The 20,149-nt window shown below is 37.5% G+C and overlaps 1 protein-coding gene across 2 annotated transcripts in view; it reads left to right on the forward strand.

Annotated features, from left to right (window-relative positions):
• The window catches only part of NXPH1 (neurexophilin 1), a 295,328-nt gene extending 275,914 nt beyond the window's left edge, over positions 1 to 19,414 (forward strand). For both annotated transcript variants that reach the window (XM_044246110.1, XM_044246111.1), the window contains exon 3: positions 17,512 to 19,414. In XM_044246110.1, the coding sequence (XP_044102045.1) occupies positions 17,512 to 18,273 (762 nt within the window). In that variant the 3' untranslated portion in view covers positions 18,274 to 19,414. The remainder of the gene's footprint in view (positions 1 to 17,511) is intronic.
• The last annotated feature ends 735 nt before the right edge of the window (positions 19,415 to 20,149 follow it).

Raw genomic sequence — 20,149 nt, forward strand, 5'->3', positions numbered from 1 at the left:
TTAGCATTCTCTGTGGATAGTCACTGACTCCCAAAGCTCGTAACAGGAAGGATACTAGGACCTTTATTTATGAAAGAGTAAAAAGTACTGATGTTAGTTTTCTAGAATGAGCAGATGTACAGAATGATTTGAAGTGAGTAAAATGAGTTCCCAAGTTTTTGGAAATTTTTGAGATCATAGTTACTTAACAAATGGTTGTTGATGGATTTATCGAAGACCATTTGACAAACTTTTGCTTCAACTTTGCCTTTTTGAAAAAAATAAGTTCTGAAAAATAGAAATTGACAGGGTATTTGCAAACAAATATAAATCTCTTCTTTAGAGATGGAAGAGTAATTCCCCCGGTGTTGTAATTTACTTAAACCTGTGACTATGGTTTCCTCATTTGGATTCTTTCTTCCAGCAGAGCAGTCACCGCTCAGACTTAAGTCTTGGAAAGTCTGAGCATAGGTTTGTGTACATGGTCAACTGAGGGGATCCCAAGCTACAATTGCAATGCACTAGATTAGTGCCTTTTGTTTTAGGCTTGGCAGATGATACTGTATTTCCACAGTAGCCCTTCCTTTCATGAAATTAAGAAACTCTTTAGTCAAGACAAGCCACTTCCTACTTTTGAAGTTGACAGCCTGATTTCTAGAGCTTCAACAAACTCTGAAGGAGATATAAAGTACCAACTCTCAATAAAAGTGAACTTTGGAACACACACCAAAAAAGTGGACTAGATGCCAGGAAACCTTCACTACAGTTTTACCTCTGCCCTAATAACCTTATAAACTTTGGGTGAGTTACTTCAGCTCTGTGGGACTCTGCTTCCTAAGTTATAAAACATTGTCCAGAAAGGTCCCTTCAGTTTCAGATGTTTCAGGATTCTAACTCTCAACAGTCGTTCGTTTTTGTAATACAGACACAAAGCAGAAGGTTGTAGTGTGTTTATTCACAATCTGTCAGTCCTAGAGGAAAACCAGAAATGGCTTTTAGACTCAGATTTTTTAATAACAATTTAATTTGTACTGTTAATGGACACTTTTAACAGTTCAATTTTGAGCCTTTGCAAACACACCCATAAAAATGGTTGCATTACTTCACATTTATAAAAACCACGGCATTTTCCAAGCAAATGGCATTTGTGCAAAGAAATAGCCTAACACATGCCTAACTGTCTGTTTCAAAGTAATTATTATTTGTCAGTACAAATGTATACTTGAATAGTGCAAAGAAAATGCCCCCCCCCCCCCCCCCGAGAATCTGGCAGGCTCTCTTGTTGAAGGAACTTCTGCTTTTTGGATCCCATCAGCATTTTCTTTCATTACTATCTTTAGGATCAAAATTCCAGAAATTCAAGAAAAGAAAATCCAGAGAATGGCACTAACTTTCTTGCTGCCCAAGAGACCACAACTCATTATTTTGTTGTTTTTCTGATGTTTTTCAGATCTCCAAAATGCAGTTATGTTCATTTAGGCAATATTGTTTTTGTTCATTTTTCACTTTTACTTAAATGAAATAGAGTTATTTGAATATTTTTTCTGAGACATTTCTGACTGGTTGTAATGGCCTATAGGGGCCACTGACTAGTATTTTCCTAGGAAAATATCATTTTTTCCTCCTGTATCACTGTTCATGTTTATGGCATTACACAAAGCCTCTGTGAAGGCTTTTAATATAAGTATGTTTATATCAGAAAAATGAGCTCTTTGTCTGCTTATGGAGCAAGCTTATTTCCAGAAGGATATTATTATGAGTGGGTGGACAGTCCATTCAAAAATGCATTTATTCATTCAGCCAACATTTGTAGAGCACCTACTTGAAACCTGGCCTTTTATAAAATGTAGTTTAAAAAAAAGTTATCAAGGCATTGGATGGGTCTACCATGGAGATGACAGTTCAAAGAAAGAAAGAAAAAGGAAAAGAAAGAGAGAAAAAGAAAAGAGAGAGAGAGGGAGGGGCAGGAAGAAGGAGGGAAGGAAGGGAGGAAGGAAAGAGGGAAGGAATGAAGGAGGGGGCATGGATAAAGATAATAGTATTACTTTCATGAATGAACAGTACAGGGTGCCTTGAGAGGATCAAAGATTACTGTGGAAATTAAGTTTAAACTAGGCTACAGAATCAGTAGGAGTCAACTAAGTAAATTGGGATGGATTCCGAGGATGCCAAGGATGGGCAAACAACCTGTGCAAAGGTCTTGAAGTTGGAAGAAAGAGAACACATTAAAAAAAAAAAAATGTGTTCAGATGTGATAAGAACTCTGAAGTCAAAGGAAAGAGTAGCCAAGATGAAGCTGGAGATACAGAAATAGAGTACATTGACTTAGACTATTTCCAAATAAATAATTATAAATGCCTTATTCCTGAACACACCATCTATCAGGAATTGAAGACTCAAAGGAACTTCTTTAGTTGGTGGTGCCTTCTGTAGGAGTTCCTTGAGCAAGAGTAGCTCCTTCCTGGCCTCTGCAGCTCGCAGAAGAGGTGGCCTCCAGGGACTGTTGTCAGTCAGCAGTGACCACAGAGTTTCCTGGTTCAACTTCATTCAATGAACTCTGGGACCCTTGCTGACAATTCTGCGTGACTTCTGCACCACAAATAGACAGCTGTCAGATGTCTTAGCTGTGCCCTCTAGCGGCAGCTGGAGTGTTACCCAGCTCTTCTGAAAAAGGATAATTAAACTACCTCTCTGAGTTTGTAAATAAGTGAGTATAGGGACTTACCAGGGAAGGACATTCTACCATTACAACCTGTCCTTTCATTTATCCCATGATACCTTATATCCACAGAGTCCGTGGTACTACAAACTGCTAAAATGCTGGAATAAGTCATTTTAAAGTTCATTAGTCTTTTCAATAAATGGTGTTGGGAAAATTGGACAGCTACATGCAAGAGAATGAAACTGGACTACTTTCTTACATACACCATACACAAATAAATTCAAAATGGATTAAAGACCTAAACATGAGAACTGAAACCATTAAAAAAATCCTAAAACATAGCACAGGCAGTAATTTCTCTTCCTTGGCTTCTCTTGACTTTCTCTTCCTTGACTTCTGACATCAACTGTAGCGACATTTTCCCAGAAATGTCTCCTGATACCAGGGAAATAAGAGCAAAAATAAACTATTGGAACTACATCAGAATAAAAAGCTTCTGCTCAGTGAAGGAAACAATCAACACAACTAAAAGACAACCTACTGAATGGGAGAAGATAGTTGGAAATGACATATCCAGTAAAAGGTTAGTATCCAAATATATAAAGAATTTACACAACTCAATGCCAAAAAAACCCCAAATAAACCAATTAAAAAGCGGTTAGAAGACATGAATAGACATTTCTCCAAAGAAGAAATCCAGATGGCCAAAAGACACATGAAAAGGTGTTCAGACATCATCAAGAAAATGCAAATTAAAACTACAATGAGTTGTCGCCCCACAACAAGATATCACACCTGTCAGAATGGCTAAAATCAAGGCACCCGGGTGTCTCAGTGGGTTAAGCCTCTGCCTTTGGCTCAGGTCATGATCTCAGGGTCCTGGGATAGAGCCCCGCATTGGGCTCTCTGCTCAGCAGGGAGCCTGCTTCCCCTTCTCTCTCTGCCTGCCTCTCTGCCTACTTGTGATCTCTCTTTCTCTGTGTCTAATAAATAAATAAAATCTTAAAAAAAAAAGAATGGCTAAAATAAAAAACACAAGAAACAAAAGTGGATTTGTAGAAAAAAGAACCCTTGTGTACTATTGGTGGGAATGGAAACTGGTCCAGCCACTGGGGAAGACAGTATGGAGGTTCCTCAAAAAATTAAAAATAGAACTACCCTATGATCCAGTAATCGCACTATCAGGTATTTACCCCCCAAATATAAAAATACTAATTCAAAGGGATATATGCACCCCTATTGTGTTTATTGCAGCATTATTTACAAGAGCCAAATTATGGAAGGAGCCCAAGTGTCCACTGATAGATGAATGGATAAAGAAGAATACATATACAATGGAATATTATTCAGCCTTAAAAAAGAATGAAATCTTGCCATTTGCAGCAATATGGATGGAGCTAGAGAGTATAAATGCTAAATGGAGTAAGTCAGTCAGAGAAAGACAAATATTATATGATTTCACTTATGTGTGGAGTTTAAGAAACAAAACAAAGGGGAAAAAAAAAAGAAGAGAGAGAGACCAGGAAACAGGCTCTTAACTATAGAGAACAAACAGATGGTTACCAAACAGGAGGTGAATAGGGGGATGGATGACATAAGTGATGGGGATTAAGGAGGATACATCATAATGAGCATTGAGTAACATATAGAACTGTTAAATCACTTTATTGTACCCCTGAAACTAATATAACACTATATGTTAACTACATGGGAATTAAAATGAAAAATTTAATAAAGGGGAAAAAAGAACAATAAAAAACAGGTATCTGATGTAAGCTGGAAAAAAAAGTACATTAAAGGTCAGGGGGATCTCAGAGCTCTGACTCCACACATATTTTCATCCGAACTCCTTACTATGATGTCACTTATGGCATCCTGTCATTTTGGGGCTCTATTTGCTCAATTCCTTTCATGACCTGTCTTTTTCTGTACCATAAACTTCGGGTGAACATCCTTTTTCTATTTAGTGACGTTGTTTACTTAATTCCCTTGGTAACCATAAAAGCCAAGTCTTTTTCTTTGTGGACTCCAGGCATGCCACTATATCTGATTAACTTAAAGCCATAGCACCTAGATCCAGAGGCCATTTTTTTTATTTGTTGTGAGATATCTCTGCCTAAATATCCTTTTCCCTGAGTACTTGGCTCTTTGGTATGGGATTCTACGTGCCATGGGAAGAGGGGAGAGGGATAGAACAAGATCAAAGTGAAATCTAGCCCAGACTTGTGGACAACAGGTGCATCTGGTTCCAAAACTTGCAGTAATGGGGTAAGAGATCTGTGGAGGATACAGTGTGTTTACCCAGTGCTAGGAATCTTATAAGAAAGAAAATCAAAGAATGGATGCTAATCTTTTGGGAGGGGCTTTAGAAAAAAAAATGGGTTGGTTTAAGTGTTTTGAAGAGATTATTTTGTGTGTGTGTGTGTGTGTGTGTGTGTGTGTGTGTGTGTGTATACATAGTGGCTTACTTGGTTCCCTGTGCATGAGTTGTATCTTCTTTGAGCTGTGATGAAGAGCTGATGGGGCCTGGTGTTCTAGGTGTATGTGCATTTACCACATCTTGCTTTGATCAAGGCATGATCCAAAAATATTTATTTACTCAATGTCAAAGTTTTTACATAACTCAAACTCTGGCACATCAACTTTTGATGAGATGGTGAGGGTCCATTCCCTTTGCTAGGTTTTGTATCTGCTCAGAACATTGTATTTGTTCCACTTCAGGAAGGAGGAGAGTCCCAGTCCATAGGACTTTTATGGGAGTATGGAGGGACTATATTTTCAGGATCTTAGCCCCCTGTCACATTTCTGGGTTGGTTGTCTGGCTTGCTGTCCACTTTGTACCTGGGAACCTCTAATCAGTGCTGCCCACACATATCCTGATATGAATTATAAAACCTAGAAGAATATTTGTACCTATTTAGCATCTAAATGGCACAGGGATAATATTTCCCTATAACTTGTTTCCATCATTTTGTTTATATAATGTATTTTTCCTCTATCAGAAGGTTTCCAGATCAAGTTCTTAATAATCAGAGGGTAAGTGGGCAGATTGTCTCAAAATATATCAAAGTCATTATTTCCTCAGGAGTTTGAGCTTCTCTTGGATAAGGTTATTATTATTATTACTCAGTATGTAGATATAGGTTGCTGAAAATAGGCTTGAAAGGCAAGCCAATCCTTTCTCATTTGGTCCATTCTAGATAGGCATGTGCTTTGACTTTAATAAGCTGTAAACCTTCATTACTGTCCACATAATAAGCCTTTTTATGGAGAATCACTCATGTTAACCTTCAATTCAGAAAGACAGACCCTGGATCTAACCAGTTATTCCTACATATGCAACCTTTCTCTTTTCCTCAAAGACATCTGGATTTACTGACAAGTTCAAGTCTCTTTAAGGATAATGAAAAAAATGATGTGGAAATGACTTTATTTCAGCCCAGAAATAGTCTTTCAACATGTTATTTTACACATTTGTTCATTATATTTACCATGTACCTAGACATCTTTACACAAGATACTCCTTATATATTTAAAATGGAAGGAATAGGGCACCTGGGTGGCTCAGTCAGTTAAGCATCTGCCTTCAGCTTAGATCATTATCCCGGGGTCCTGAGATTGGGCACCCTGCTCAGCGGGGGGTCTGTGTCTCCTGCTCATGTGCTCACACGCTTGCATTCTCTCTCTCTCAAAAATCAATAAATCAATATCAATAAAATCTTTTAAAAATAAATGGAAGGAATATAAAACACTAACACAAGAAGTAACTTTTAAAATGCAAACCTCGGTAATCCATAATTACACTTTGAGAGAGTCAGAGATTGAGGGCTAAATCCAAAGTCTGCTACTTTATCACTAGTGATCCCTTAGGACCACATTTTTCTCTAATTAGATGATACCTCACTCATTGGGTTTTCATGAAAATAAAATAGATTTTATACATAGTATATACATAAAAATATGGGAAATAATATGAGTTCAAGATATGAGAGCTATTATGCTTGGCCTAAGTTATGAAACCCTCAAGAAAGGGAAAACAAGGCTTTCAGAATCCTCACAGCTATTCTACTCTTGGTTCTCACTGGAGAAATTACATCTGCTCAAATGGTCCAAACAAACGGAGATGGAAATCAGCATAATTTTAACAGCTCTGTGGTCATTTTTAGCATTTTTAGCAATAGGTGGTGATAAGTGACCATGCTAATTATGTTATAATTTAGTATTGGCAAATGGGGGCAATAATTTGTCTTTGACATAGTAACTTTAAGAGAAGACATTCTGACCAGACTGAACATTTCATGTCATCCTCAAAAACTAGAAACATGGTGTTCCTATCAGTTTGAAGAATCCTCAAATGGCTAAGAGTTTTAGATATGTTACCCTATGAGTTCTCATGCTCTCATGGAGGATGGCTGACTTCCTACATAGGGTACTTACTGTTCCCTATATTACTGTACTGGAGACTTTTCTGAGCCATGGACAACTGAGCTCTTCACAAGATTATATAACCAGAATCATTAGCTTTCCCTTTGGTTCATTTTCCTGTAGGTAAGCTTATGAAAATTGTATTCAAAATGTTCTTGGTTCTTTAACTGTAGAGGAAAAGAAGATGCCTATGAAGAACCACAAACTATTATTTCTGCTCCTAAGAAATACACTTTTTCATCCTATGAAAATATTGTTCCTTCCTTCATGCTTAGTGTGTAAATTTACATAAGTTCTGACACATAAATACATTAATACTGATGAGAAATTAAGAATAATGATTCCACTCAGCCCCACTTAACCCACTCTCTCAATCTCTGACTGCAAAGCCCATTTTCTTAGTTTCTATGCACTACAACCTCCCAGCACAGGGTTAAAGGAGAGGCACAGAGTTCCTTCTCTGCTTTTCCATTGTTAATGCAGCACTGTTGCTCCTGGAGCACTGCTTTGCAGCAGAAGGAAATAATGTATTTTTGATGTATTAAAACACTAACCCCTTTCCTCTGGCTTATTATATATAATACAAGCATTCCCTGTATTGTCAACGTCAAGTGCAGACTCAAAACTTGTAAAAGAGAAATCTCTGAGGGCCACCCCCCATCTTGACTGTGACTAAAGAACAATGACCTTCACTGTTGAAATCAATGTAAGTAAGAATATAAACCACACAGGTCATATATGCTGTGATTACTCTATGCAAGGTACTCCCTTCCCCTAAGGTACAAAATGCCGTATTATGAAAGAACATCCCTCAAAGAGTTAATAGTCCTCTTAGGAAAACTTGATGAAAAAGAGCCTCACATGCCTAGAAATATTTGCATATTTTTCTCTGAACTAGCTAAGAAAGGGGCTGGAAAAAACCTTGGGCACAGGTAGCCCATCTTGTGAAATTTTACAATGCCTGAAATAAAATTCAGGTTTTTTTGAGAGAGAAAAATTAAGCAGCACAGTATAAATTAAAGGATAAATAAATAAATAAATTTATTATTATTATTATTTTGAATATTCTACCCATTGTAAGCCTGTGGCCAATGAAGACAGTTTTTAGCATGGACAACTTAGTGTATGTCCTATGAACTCTTTTTCTAAAAGAATCACACAAATCCATACATCAATGAAAATTAAAATCCAGCTCATAAGTGGAGGGTGTGAGGTATCTGAAACAATAATGGCAGAAAAAGTAGTAGAATCAAGGTTAAAAAGAGCTGGAGGTAACCTGGCCATGAAACAATGTAATGGTTAAGGATCTGTCATGAAAGGTAAGCAAAAGGTGGAAGTCTGGTCCATCCATATCATAAAATTTTATATTCTCCTATTTTTTTTAAAAGATTTTATTTATTTATTTGACAGACAGAGATCACAAGTAGGCAGAGAGAGAGGAAGGCAGAGAGAGAGGAGGAACCAGGCTCCCCGAGAAGTGGAGAGCCTGATGCGGGGCTCGATCCCAGGACTCTGGGATCATGACCTGAGCTGAAGGCAGAGGCTTTAACCCACTGAGCCACCCAGGCGTCCCTATATTCTCCTTTAATAGAGATGATATACCTAGATGTACTAAGAGGTATGCATCTCTAAAATGTTTTGTTGATAGGGAAATATATAATGTAATCATAAAATATGACACTACATATATAATATTTATATGTGAAAACTAAGATATCGAGAAGCAATACACACCAACATTTTGACAAGTTTTACCTTTGGAGAGAGGGGTGAGATTGTAAAAGAGCAGGGGTTGATGATGAAGACAGACTTTTACTTTTACTTCATAAATTCTATAACATTTGAATGTTCTAATAAACATACATTAATGTAGAATTGCATGATTAAAATAATTTTATAAAGTAAAGGACTACACAGCCTCTGCAGTAACTAGGGGGTAGTTCTTTCACTTAACAGCAATAATCTGGTCAGTCTCTTTCTGAGTTCTGTATCTCCATGTGAAAGCTAAAGATAACAGTATTGACTTTGAAGTGTATGAGTGTGGGTATGTGTGTGTGTGTGTGAATGAGTGGTGTGTGTGCAGCTTATTAATTATTTAATTAAGTTTTAGAGGGGGAAGAGAGAGAGAGAGTGAGGCAGGCCTAGATCTAATGACCTTAGATCATGTCCCGAGTCAAAATCAAGAGTTTGATGCTTTATCTACTGAGACACCCAGCACCCCTGTGTGTAGTTGAAATAAAATACAATGTCATATATCAAATACTAATTACAATGAAATTACAATGAATATGGTGTGCCCTTATCCAATAGCAGTTGATAGTATGCAACATATGTTTAACACAGCAAATCATAAAATTGTCAAAATGAAGTAATCATAGAGCAAGACCATTTTCTTGATTAGTTATTCACTGTTGAAAGATATCGCTTAAGCGTCAAGTTGTTTAAAATTTTTGGTTTAAGTATTCATACAGTTGATGAAATAAATACATAATTTTCAAAGTAATTTTGAAATTATTTATATTGAATAGTAATAGATCGGCAGTAAAATGTGCAGGTTAGTGGAAATTAAAAGACATCTTACCGCTCTTTTATAAAAAGAGGTACACAAACATCTGGAGACACCTCTCGTTGGATACAGTATATATGTAAAGGAGGGAAATGTTTATATACTGTCTCATAAGGCCAGAAGCAAAACTGAGGGGGCAGTATAGTTGAGGAGCGGTTTATTTTTCAGAAGTGGTATCTTTCAAGAGTATCTTTAATGATGATGTATTGACATTATGATTGGAAACCTATTATGAAAAGATATTAGAGGACCTGATGTGAAGGAATGGCCCTAAAATATAAAGAAAAGGAGCTAGAGGGAAGTGTGGCAGCTCTTATATGCTTACATTCCACCATCCAATGGGAGTCTTTTCCCCTTAGTCCCATACACATGTCCTGCCCCAGGCAAACTCTCTTCATGTTACACCCAAGCTCTGTCTTTGTTTATGGTTGAAGGACATGACCCTTCTTCTTGTACCTATTTTTGGATGTTCTTAAATACATGTGTACTTTAAGTCACATACATCAAATCATGCTAAGAATCTTTTTGATCCTCAGTGTCTCTAAAACAATGAGACAGACAACTCTCATAATTTGTGGAAATGGTATCCTTTCCTGGATACCTGCAAGCCAGCTCCTTTGGAATGGGCATGGTGGCTTTGACATGGAAAATTATATTCAGTCAGAGAGTATATTTGGTGTTTTCATTGGTACAGAATAAATTATTTGTAGAAAAATTTCACAGTACTTTGCCTTTTTGGAATTGGGTTCATTAGATGTTGTCAGCTTCTTCTTTCATACTCATTTTTACGCCAAGGTCTTCACTTCTGTTATCACTCAGATATACTGACATCAAAGAATCTTTAGGTGACTTTTAAAAAGAAACTCTTTTATTATCTTTGTAACATCAATAGTAGAAGGTGTTCTGGATGTAAGGCTTTTTTTTTAATGATTTTTTTTTATTCAGTAGGGCTCAACATTCTTCAGTTTTATATGTATATTTATGTGTTTCAAAATTGAAAATTCTTAAGATGTAAAGCAATATGATACAACGAGTCAGCCAGTGATTCCAAACCGCAGCTGGGAGTAGATGTATTAAGCTCGTTGCTCTTTCCCATCTTGCATCTTCTCTTCACCACTACTAAAACTAGCATCAGTAAGGTCATTAGTAGAGGGTTCACAAGTCAAGGGGCTGCTTTCCAAGTGTTTCTGCTATTCAACTTTTACTTGAAATTCGAGTGTGCCTATACCTGCCTTTCCCCTTCCCAGCTTCTCTTTGTTTCTACAGTAATATTTTCTTTCTAATATCCTCCTTTGTCTTTACCTATCCTGTCTCCTCTTCTGCTTGTCTTCAAAGCACTCGCATTAGATATTATACCAACCTTCTTCTGTATCACTGTATCCTCTCTGAACAATACAATCCTTTCATACAACAAAATCAATATCACTATCCCTCTCATTTCTCCAGACTTTCAGACCCATGTTACCAACTTTCTTTGGATAGCATCACTGGAATGACTTGCAGGCACTTCAACTTCCAATTTTCCTCTGAGATTTAATTATATTTTCCAGCTAAGTTGTTACTTCTGTATTCCCTGCAGATGCCAGGAAACTCATTAATTCAACTTTTCATATTCCTGCTTAGTAAAAAATTATCAAGCTGAGTTAATCCTACCTCTGAACTGTCTCATATCCATTTTTTCTTTCTCTTTTTCTCTGCTATTGCCTTGGTAAAGTCTCAGTTTACTTTCTCAAATGAAGTATCACAGTTAGTTATGTAATGAATGATTCTACTAGTCATTCTTCCTTCAAAATCTCTCCCTACCAATTCATCCTCAGTGTCTAATCAGTGATCTTTCTAGAGCCAGAATGACCTATTTTAAAACAGAATAAATAAGCAAAAACAACACACATATACACACACACACAGACAAAAGCAAAACAGAAAACAATTTAGTGATTCCCCACTTCCTATTAGTTTAAGTTCAAATGCCTTAGTAGGAACATCACTTTTGACCCTAGCCCACCTTCTTCAAGTTCTATCTACTTCTTACAACTTCTCCTTTTCTTTCTTGTCAGTGTTCCCTGAGGCTCAGCAGTAAGGAGCTATTTTCTGTTCTTATATTTAACATGTCCCTTCTTAGCTCTGTGCTTTACACAGTGTGTTTCTCATGCTTGAATCTCTTTTGGCCTCTTCTCTCTCTGTTGAATTCCTAAGTGTCCTTTATCTCCTAGGTCCAAGGATTATTTCTCCTGCCACAACTTCTCTACCTTTCAACTTTCATTCTGACTACTAGAATGTTGTACATAGTGTTAGTCACATCACATTGTTATTTGCTTAATTGATTTCCCCATTAGACTGTGAACTCCTTGAAGGCAAGGACCATGTCTTACTTAGCTTTGTATTCCTATTATTTAACTCAATATTAGCAGAGTCTCGCTATATAGTCATCGAACTCATAAAACAAAAGAAATCAGGATTACTTATGCTCAGTAGGTCTGGAGATTTTCCTAAGGACCCTTCTTGGTTTTTCATGATTGTTCACCTTTTAGACATGCCCTGCTTCTCTCCTAACCTAAGTGAAAGGGAAGGGAAGGGAAAAGAGAAATATATTCAAGACTGTGTTGTTGACAAATACAGCTGAAACCTGCTTTGATTCTGAGATGTTCTGGAGAGATTTCTTAACAGTCAGCAGCTTCACATTACAAATAAATTCATTGCATTTGGTAGTTGAGCAATTTAATGGCTGAACTTATGCTCATTCTTTGTTAACCTGAGTTTTACTACCTACTGAACTTGCTGTATTTTTTGGTTGTCATAGCTGAACTTTCAAAAGTATATACTTTCTTTTTTAATTGTTTGCCCCAGGGTTTCGGTTACATAAAAGGGAGATTTTCTCATAAAAATATTTTTTGCTTTCATATTCTGTCATTACTCATTTACAAAAAAATATTATCCATTGAGATACGGAGGTTAAAATATTTGAGGATGTTAATAGTAATAATGTCAAACACTCACCATGGCCCAGGTATTGCTCTTAGTGCTTTAAATGGAGTTTCCTGTTTGATTCACACAACAGCTCTATGAGGGAGGTAGGCATTCTTTCTCCTAGAAGAGAAAAACTAAGTGTAAACAAGTTGAGCCACTTGCCTACATCATATAGCTGCTGCTGATCATGGCCAAGATTGGGATTCAGGCCATCTAGTTCCAGAACTCACACTCATAATCACTACAGCTGTTGAGAGTATCATTTAGAACTAAATTTCTGTTCTATCCAAAATTCAGAGGTTTATCTGCCTGTCAGTCTTAGCATCCTTTTTGAATAGATTGGTTCTTTAACATCCTATCTCCTACTTCCACATTTTTTTCCTTTCACTCCTCATGTGCTGCTTGGTGGATTGCACTCTAATTCCCTTTTACTTCCTTTTTTGGGGGGGCAATTCATTACTGCTTCATGAGCCAGTGCACGATGGATGCATTTCATTACAGCCCCTCTCCTAATCAACTGTGTTGATGCTGAGATAACAAGTACTGAAACCAAGCACATGCCTGTATTTATTTTTCTTGTCACCCAAAGAATAAAATTATGTAATTCCAGGTAAAAATGAGGAAATTGGTTATGCATTTATTTCTTGTAATTCTTGTATACTTAGCATAAATATAGAGGCTGTCTTTAGGACAGCATTTATATCATTAGGCAAGTGGAGATTTTGGATGTTGGCCAATCAATTAGGTTTCAAAACAAAATAGAACAAACAAATACACAAATAGAAACTCACAAGCTAAAAGATCTGTACTACTCTCATAAATTAATGTTTGCTTTAAATTTTATACTATAGCTACTGTTATGGAAAAAGTTTTTTTTTAAAGATTTTATTTATTTATTTGACAGAGAGAGATCACAAGTAGATGGAGAGGCAGGCAGGGAGAGAGAGAGGGAAGCAGGCTCGCTGCTGAGCAGAGAGCCCGATGCGGGACTCAATCCCAGGACCCTGAGATCATGACTTGAGCTGAAGGCAGCGGCTTAACCCACTGAGCCACCCAGGCGCCCCTGGAAAAAGTTATTTTGAAATGCTCTTCTTTCAGTAAATTAGTAGTTCTTCTAAATTAGTAGAAGAACTACAGTTGTTTTTGATATATACTTTAAATTATAATGATATAATATTATTTTTAAAATTATAATGATATAATATTAACTATGGAACTACTAAGGATTATACTTTTCGTATTAGAGTAAAAATTGTCCCATAGAGGACTGACTTTATTATCCCACAGATGCTTTTTCCTTAAGAAAACTCATATATTTCTATGCATCATCCTTCTCCCCAAAGGATATTTCCTTCTCAATTTCATCCCATTAAGACTTCTATTTATATGCAACGGGATATTATGCAACTGTCAGAAAGGCTGAATACCCAACTTTTGTATCAACATGGATGGCACTGGAGGAAATTATGCTGAGTGAAATAAGTCAAGCAGAGTCAATTATTATATGGTTTCACTTACTTGTGGAGCATAAGGAGTAACATGGACGACATTAGGAGAAGGGAAAGGAAAATGAACTGGGGGAAATTGGAGGGAGAGATGAACAATGAGAGACTGTGGACTCTGAGAAACAAACTGAGGGTTTTGGAGGGGAGGGGGTGGGGGTTGAGTGGTGGTGGGTATTATGGAGGGCACTTATTGCATGGAGCACTGGTTGTGGTGCATAAATAATGAATCTTTGAACACTGAACAAAATAAAATTAAGATGTTAAAAAAATAAAAGACAATATTTAGTCTTATTTAAAAACAAATTGAATTTGATAAGGTAGCCACTTTGCTATTACTGCTCACATACTGCTTGAATGTAATCCATTTCTGGAATGTTTTGGCATGAAAGGAATTTGCAAACAGGAAACAGTTTGGGTGCAGGGTGAAAAGAGGAGTGAGGCCAATTCAAGGCTTGAGGAGAACTGCAAGGGAAGTACCCAGCACTAAAAGAAAGGTGGGCATTAAAGAGGGCATGTGATATGATGAGCACTGGGTGTTTTAGTCAACTAATGAATCATTGAACATTTTATCAAAAACTAATGATGTACTATACCTTGGCTAATTGAATTTAAATGAAAGAAAGAAGAAAGAAAGAAAGGAAGAAAGGAAGAAAGAAAGAAAGAGGAAAGAAAGTCAGTCATTACTAAATGCAATCTTCTTTCTGTTCCCTATATTTGCCCCAAGTCTGTTCATTTTGTTTGGGTGATGTGTTTTAGAGTTTAGAGATCATGTGCAGGTGGGTGGTCTTTACTTCCCTTAGATGTGACACCTCCACCACAATCCATGCATTATTTTTGTACCTCATCGCACTCCTAGAGTCTGATTCTCCATTGGTCAGTGTTTGTCTCTCCTCTATTACCCACTGTGCACAGTGGCCTTCTGGATCTTTCTATAAAGGCATCACAGCTGCCTTGAGGATTACAGCGGTTGCAACTGGACCCAAGCTAGTGGCTTGAAATGGTGACGGAGCTTTTGCATTAGCCTACCCAATATCATAGTCTTGGTTTTTCATGGTGTGGTTATGAAATATAAATCCCTTTTCTTTCAGAGGCAATAAATTCATACGGGACTAAATTTGCAGGGTTTCTTAGGCTCAGCATTACTAGCAAAAGACCAGCTTCATCTGGTAGTTTTTCCCAGGTGGGAATGGCTTCCTACCACTCACATTGTCTCAATTTGAATGGGGTAGAGATAAGACTGTGGGAATGGCTTCATACCACTCACATTGTCTCAATTTGAATGGGGTAGAGATAAGACTATTTGCCAGCTGGCAGTGGGAAAGCTCATTGATCCTTAGGATTTTGTGAAAAGGCAAGGTTACTAGATCTAAGTGACTTTGTTCTAGGTTAGATTACCAGGGCCTCTTGCATGGATATCCCTGGGGAAAGCCATCCCATATAGGTTGAGTACTTGGCTATGTAATCAAGAGCAAAGCTACCCACAAAACAGACCTCCAAAACAGACCTCATTTGGTGACCTTCTTTCTCTAGATGTCTTCACACAGCAGCCTGGGATTTACAAAAATAGCTACATTAAATCGAACCATTTCCATGTGTCAGCTACCGTCATTACAGCACTGTTGTTACATTCATTTTGCAGATGTAGGAAACTGAGGTAGGGGTTGTTAAATGACTTGACCAAGGGCACACAGCTTGGCAATGGCAGAACTTAGCATATATTCCAGGGAGACTGGCTCTAAAGTTTATGCCCTTACTCCCTAGGGCTTGGGATAGAGTTCTTTAAACACAAGTGATGGAGTAAAAGACTATTCTCAGGCCAGAGTTGTACCTTAGGCCTTCATGCCTAAGTCTATAGAGAGACCTCTAGAATGCAGTTCTAATTCCTAGTAGACCTGAATTAAAAAGCTTTCCAGCAATGACCTCTTACTTGGAGAGCAGTTTGGAAGGGGACTGGAGGGTCCAAAGGAGGCTGCTAAGTGGTAGTCAGGCTCATTTCTGAGATAGGACTGGAGATGGAGGTTTATTGTGAAACTTGGCTTCTTAATGGGCAGCATGGGACTCTCTTTGGCAGACTTACGCAATAGGCAGTCAGTCTACATCTTAAAAGATTCTTTTGTATTGGTTGATTCCTGTGGGTTCTTGGCTGTCTTCCCTACTGTCCTTGAGCCCTCCCTGTCATGATCAGAGATCACTGCTTTAACTTTAGGTTAATGAGTGCATTGTAGATACTCATTTCTCTTTTTTATTTCTTCTATACTAAGGCATAAATATAGGAGCTGTGGTAAGGACAACTCTTATATAATTTGGCAAATACAGATTTGGATGTTTGATCAGTCAGTTAGATTTAGGGTTCCTCCTGGTCTAGTTGGGAATCTAAATCTTCCCAAAGAGACAAGAACAGGGTCCCAGGAGGATGGTTTCTGAATGTGACTTTCACAATCCAACCTGAAGTGACCTCTTTGTCGTTGACCATGTATTGTTTGTTTCTCTAGATTGTTAGTTATCTCTAAGACATTGTGTATTAGATGTTTTCATTTATGTCTCTTTTCCTAGACCACATTTTAAGTCCTTAAGGTAAAAACATATGTCTTATATAATATGTTCCATGCCAATAATAGATGATAATAAAGATGTTTTGATGAGTTAAAATATGCTAGAGTCTCTTTGCAAAACTGACTTTTCTAATAGGACTGTGGCACAAATTACCAAAAGTCCTTAGGCTGTTGGTTGATGTATTTCTGAGAATCCTACAGCTTTAAAGCTTATAGTAATTTTGAAGTAGAAAAATAACAATGATTTGCAAATTTTTTATTTTAAAAGTGTTTGGATTTTGGTGCTAAGAAATAATTACTTTGGTTTGATTTCTGTTTGAATTCAGTTTGCTTTACTCATGTTAGGTGGTCTTTTCCTTGTCAAAGTCAATGTTTTTATATAGTCTTTTATATAGTCTTTCAGTCATGTTTAGTGGTTTTTATCTACCGACATCGTCTCTCTCCCATCTTATATAAAAATAGAAGTGGTAGCTTTTCATATTTTATTAAATAACTATTGGGGCACCTGGGTGGCTCAGTGGGTTAAGCCTCTGCCTTCGGCTCAGGTCATGATCCCAGGGTCCTGGGATCGAGCCCCACATCGGGCTCTCTGCTCAGCAGGGAGCCTGCTTCCTCTTGCCTCCCTCCTCCCCCCACCTCCTCGCCTGACTGCCTCTCTGCCTACTTGTGATCTCTGTCAAATAAATAAATAAAATCTTAAAAATAAATAAATAAGTAAATTTTGGCCAGATGCTGAAGGTAATTTAAGTGAAGTGGCCTCATTTAATTCTGAGCTTCTGAGAAAGGGCTTGGATCTGTGTATTGGGTGTTCTCAGGTACAGAGATGTAAACACCATTTTTCTGTTCCATTTTCAGGTCACATGTGCCAATTTAACGAATGGTGGAAAGTCAGAACTTCTAAAATCAGGAAGCAGCAAATCCACACTAAAGCACATATGGACAGAAAGCAGCAAAGACTTGTCTATCAGCCGACTCCTGTCACAGACTTTTCGTGGCAAAGAAAATGATACAGATTTAGACCTGCGATATGACACCCCAGAACCTTATTCTGAGCAAGACCTTTGGGACTGGCTGAGGAACTCCACAGACCTTCAAGAGCCTCGGCCCAGGGCCAAGCGAAGGCCCATTGTTAAGACGGGCAAGTTTAAGAAAATGTTTGGATGGGGTGATTTTCATTCCAACATCAAAACAGTGAAGCTAAACCTGTTGATAACTGGGAAAATTGTAGATCACGGCAATGGGACATTTAGTGTTTATTTCAGGCATAATTCCACTGGTCAAGGGAATGTGTCTGTCAGCTTGGTGCCCCCTACAAAAATAGTGGAATTCGACTTGGCACAACAAACCGTGATTGATGCCAAAGATTCCAAGTCCTTTAACTGTCGCATTGAGTATGAAAAGGTTGACAAGGCTACCAAGAACACACTCTGCAACTATGATCCTTCAAAAACCTGTTACCAGGAGCAGACCCAAAGTCATGTATCCTGGCTCTGCTCCAAGCCCTTTAAGGTGATCTGTATTTACATTTCCTTTTATAGTACAGATTATAAACTAGTACAGAAAGTGTGCCCCGACTACAACTACCACAGCGACACACCTTACTTCCCTTCTGGATGAGGATGAACATGGGTGAGACTGAAGCCTGAGGAATTAAAGGTCAATATGACAGGGCTGTTACCTCAAAGAAGAAGGTCACATCTGTTGCCTGGAATGTGTCTACACTGCTGCTCTCGTCAACTGGCTGCAAATATGCTAGTGGAAAACAATCTGATGTAATTTCTGCCCAGTCAGCTTCATCTCTTGGTATAGTTGTAAATCACCATAGATTTTAAAGGCACACTTGAAGACATGCTCTCATACATAGATGTACACAAACACACATTCATATACATTTCAGCTTGCATCTGTCATGATTCCTGTCAAGAGGGCTTTCATTGTCTGACTCAGAATGGTTTAGGATAAACTATCATCAAATGAAAGGATTAACTAGACAGTGGATGGTTTCTAACACTTGTGGTTATGGAAATCTCTTTTAAAGTCTTGAGTACATGCTCATCAGTAATCCCCATTCATGCATTCCTACTGCTTGGAGTAGCTGTACTGGTAAATACTACTGTAGGAGTATATGCTTGTTAAAATGGAAAAAAAAATGTGTCTTTAGAGCTCAGTATTCTTTCTTTTATGAACACAACAAAATGTAGTAACTTTTTTCCAGCATACAGTAGGCACATTCAAGGTTATGTAAGATGGCTCTTTTTTCTATGGAGGGAGGCTGTTTTCAGTAAAGATGAGCAAACATTTGGAATTTACATGTGGGCAGACATTGGATTACAGCTTTCATCACGAGTCATTGGACTTTCTCAAAGTTGAGACCAGCTAAGGCTGATTAAAACAAGTTCTGATCATTATATAAGAAGGGAAATGCCTGACAGACACCATGTAAGTTATAAGTGTCTGTCTTATCTTTACTACACATATTGTAACAAATTCAATATCCTAGTCTTCATTTGTATGAATGGTTTGTATTGTACATAGTTTAACCAAGTGTTATTTGAGCTGCTTATTAATATTAACTTGTACTTGTCTCTGCTTGTTATTGGTTAAAAAAGAAAAAAAAAAAAGGATATGAGGAATCCATTTTATCAATGTAGCTGTGACCTCCATTAAAAAGACAAACTTAATGTACAAAGCATTTATTCAGCTCAAGTATTGTTGAAAGCTAAACATATACAACATTACAGTCTGTCTGTATTTAGATATTTTATTTCTGGACAAAATGAAATGTACATAAAAATAAAATGCTTAAAGTTGAGTTTCAATATGTGCTTGTGTAAGATGGTGATTTAAGTGGTTCTGACAAGAAGAATGTGCTGGAATACAGTAATGGTTTTGCATCTCATGTCTCTAAATTTGTACAGAACTATCTAAATTGCTATTAGTTGCTCAGTCAAAACAACTTAGGAGTTTCAATCTCAAGCCTGGGAAGCGGTTGTGGCATATGGTGTCGCACACATTTTTGGTTTACTGTTATGCTAGTGATTCAAGAATATGAAAAATCAATGAGCAGAAGAGATGACTGAGGTCTCCTAAATACTATAACTGTTCTTTTGTTTTTCCTGTGTAGAGTCTTTATTTAGCAGGGAGATGGAGAGGAAGATAATTTTTTTGTGTGTGTGCCTGATTTTCTCTGATTCTACTGTAATCACTCAACAGAAAAAGTTACAGGAGCTGTGAAGGGCTTTGGTGTCCTATTTACCTATTACCAAATGGGATCAACTTCTCTATATAGCATTGTTTATGGACAGTAAGCTTTCTTTTAAAACATGATTACCGTATGTAATCCCAGCAAGATAAACAGAAGAAGAAATAGGCAAGGTAAACCATTTTTAAAGTCATAAATGGGGGACTGAGATATGAAGAGTCTCAAAGTTAACCAAAGAAGCCAAATTAAAACACTAACCCATTCTCATTTTCCCTTCATGCTGCATAGGGA

Source organism: Neovison vison, chromosome 4, assembly GCF_020171115.1.
Source record: "Neovison vison isolate M4711 chromosome 4, ASM_NN_V1, whole genome shotgun sequence".
NCBI lineage: Eukaryota > Metazoa > Chordata > Mammalia > Carnivora > Mustelidae > Neogale > Neogale vison.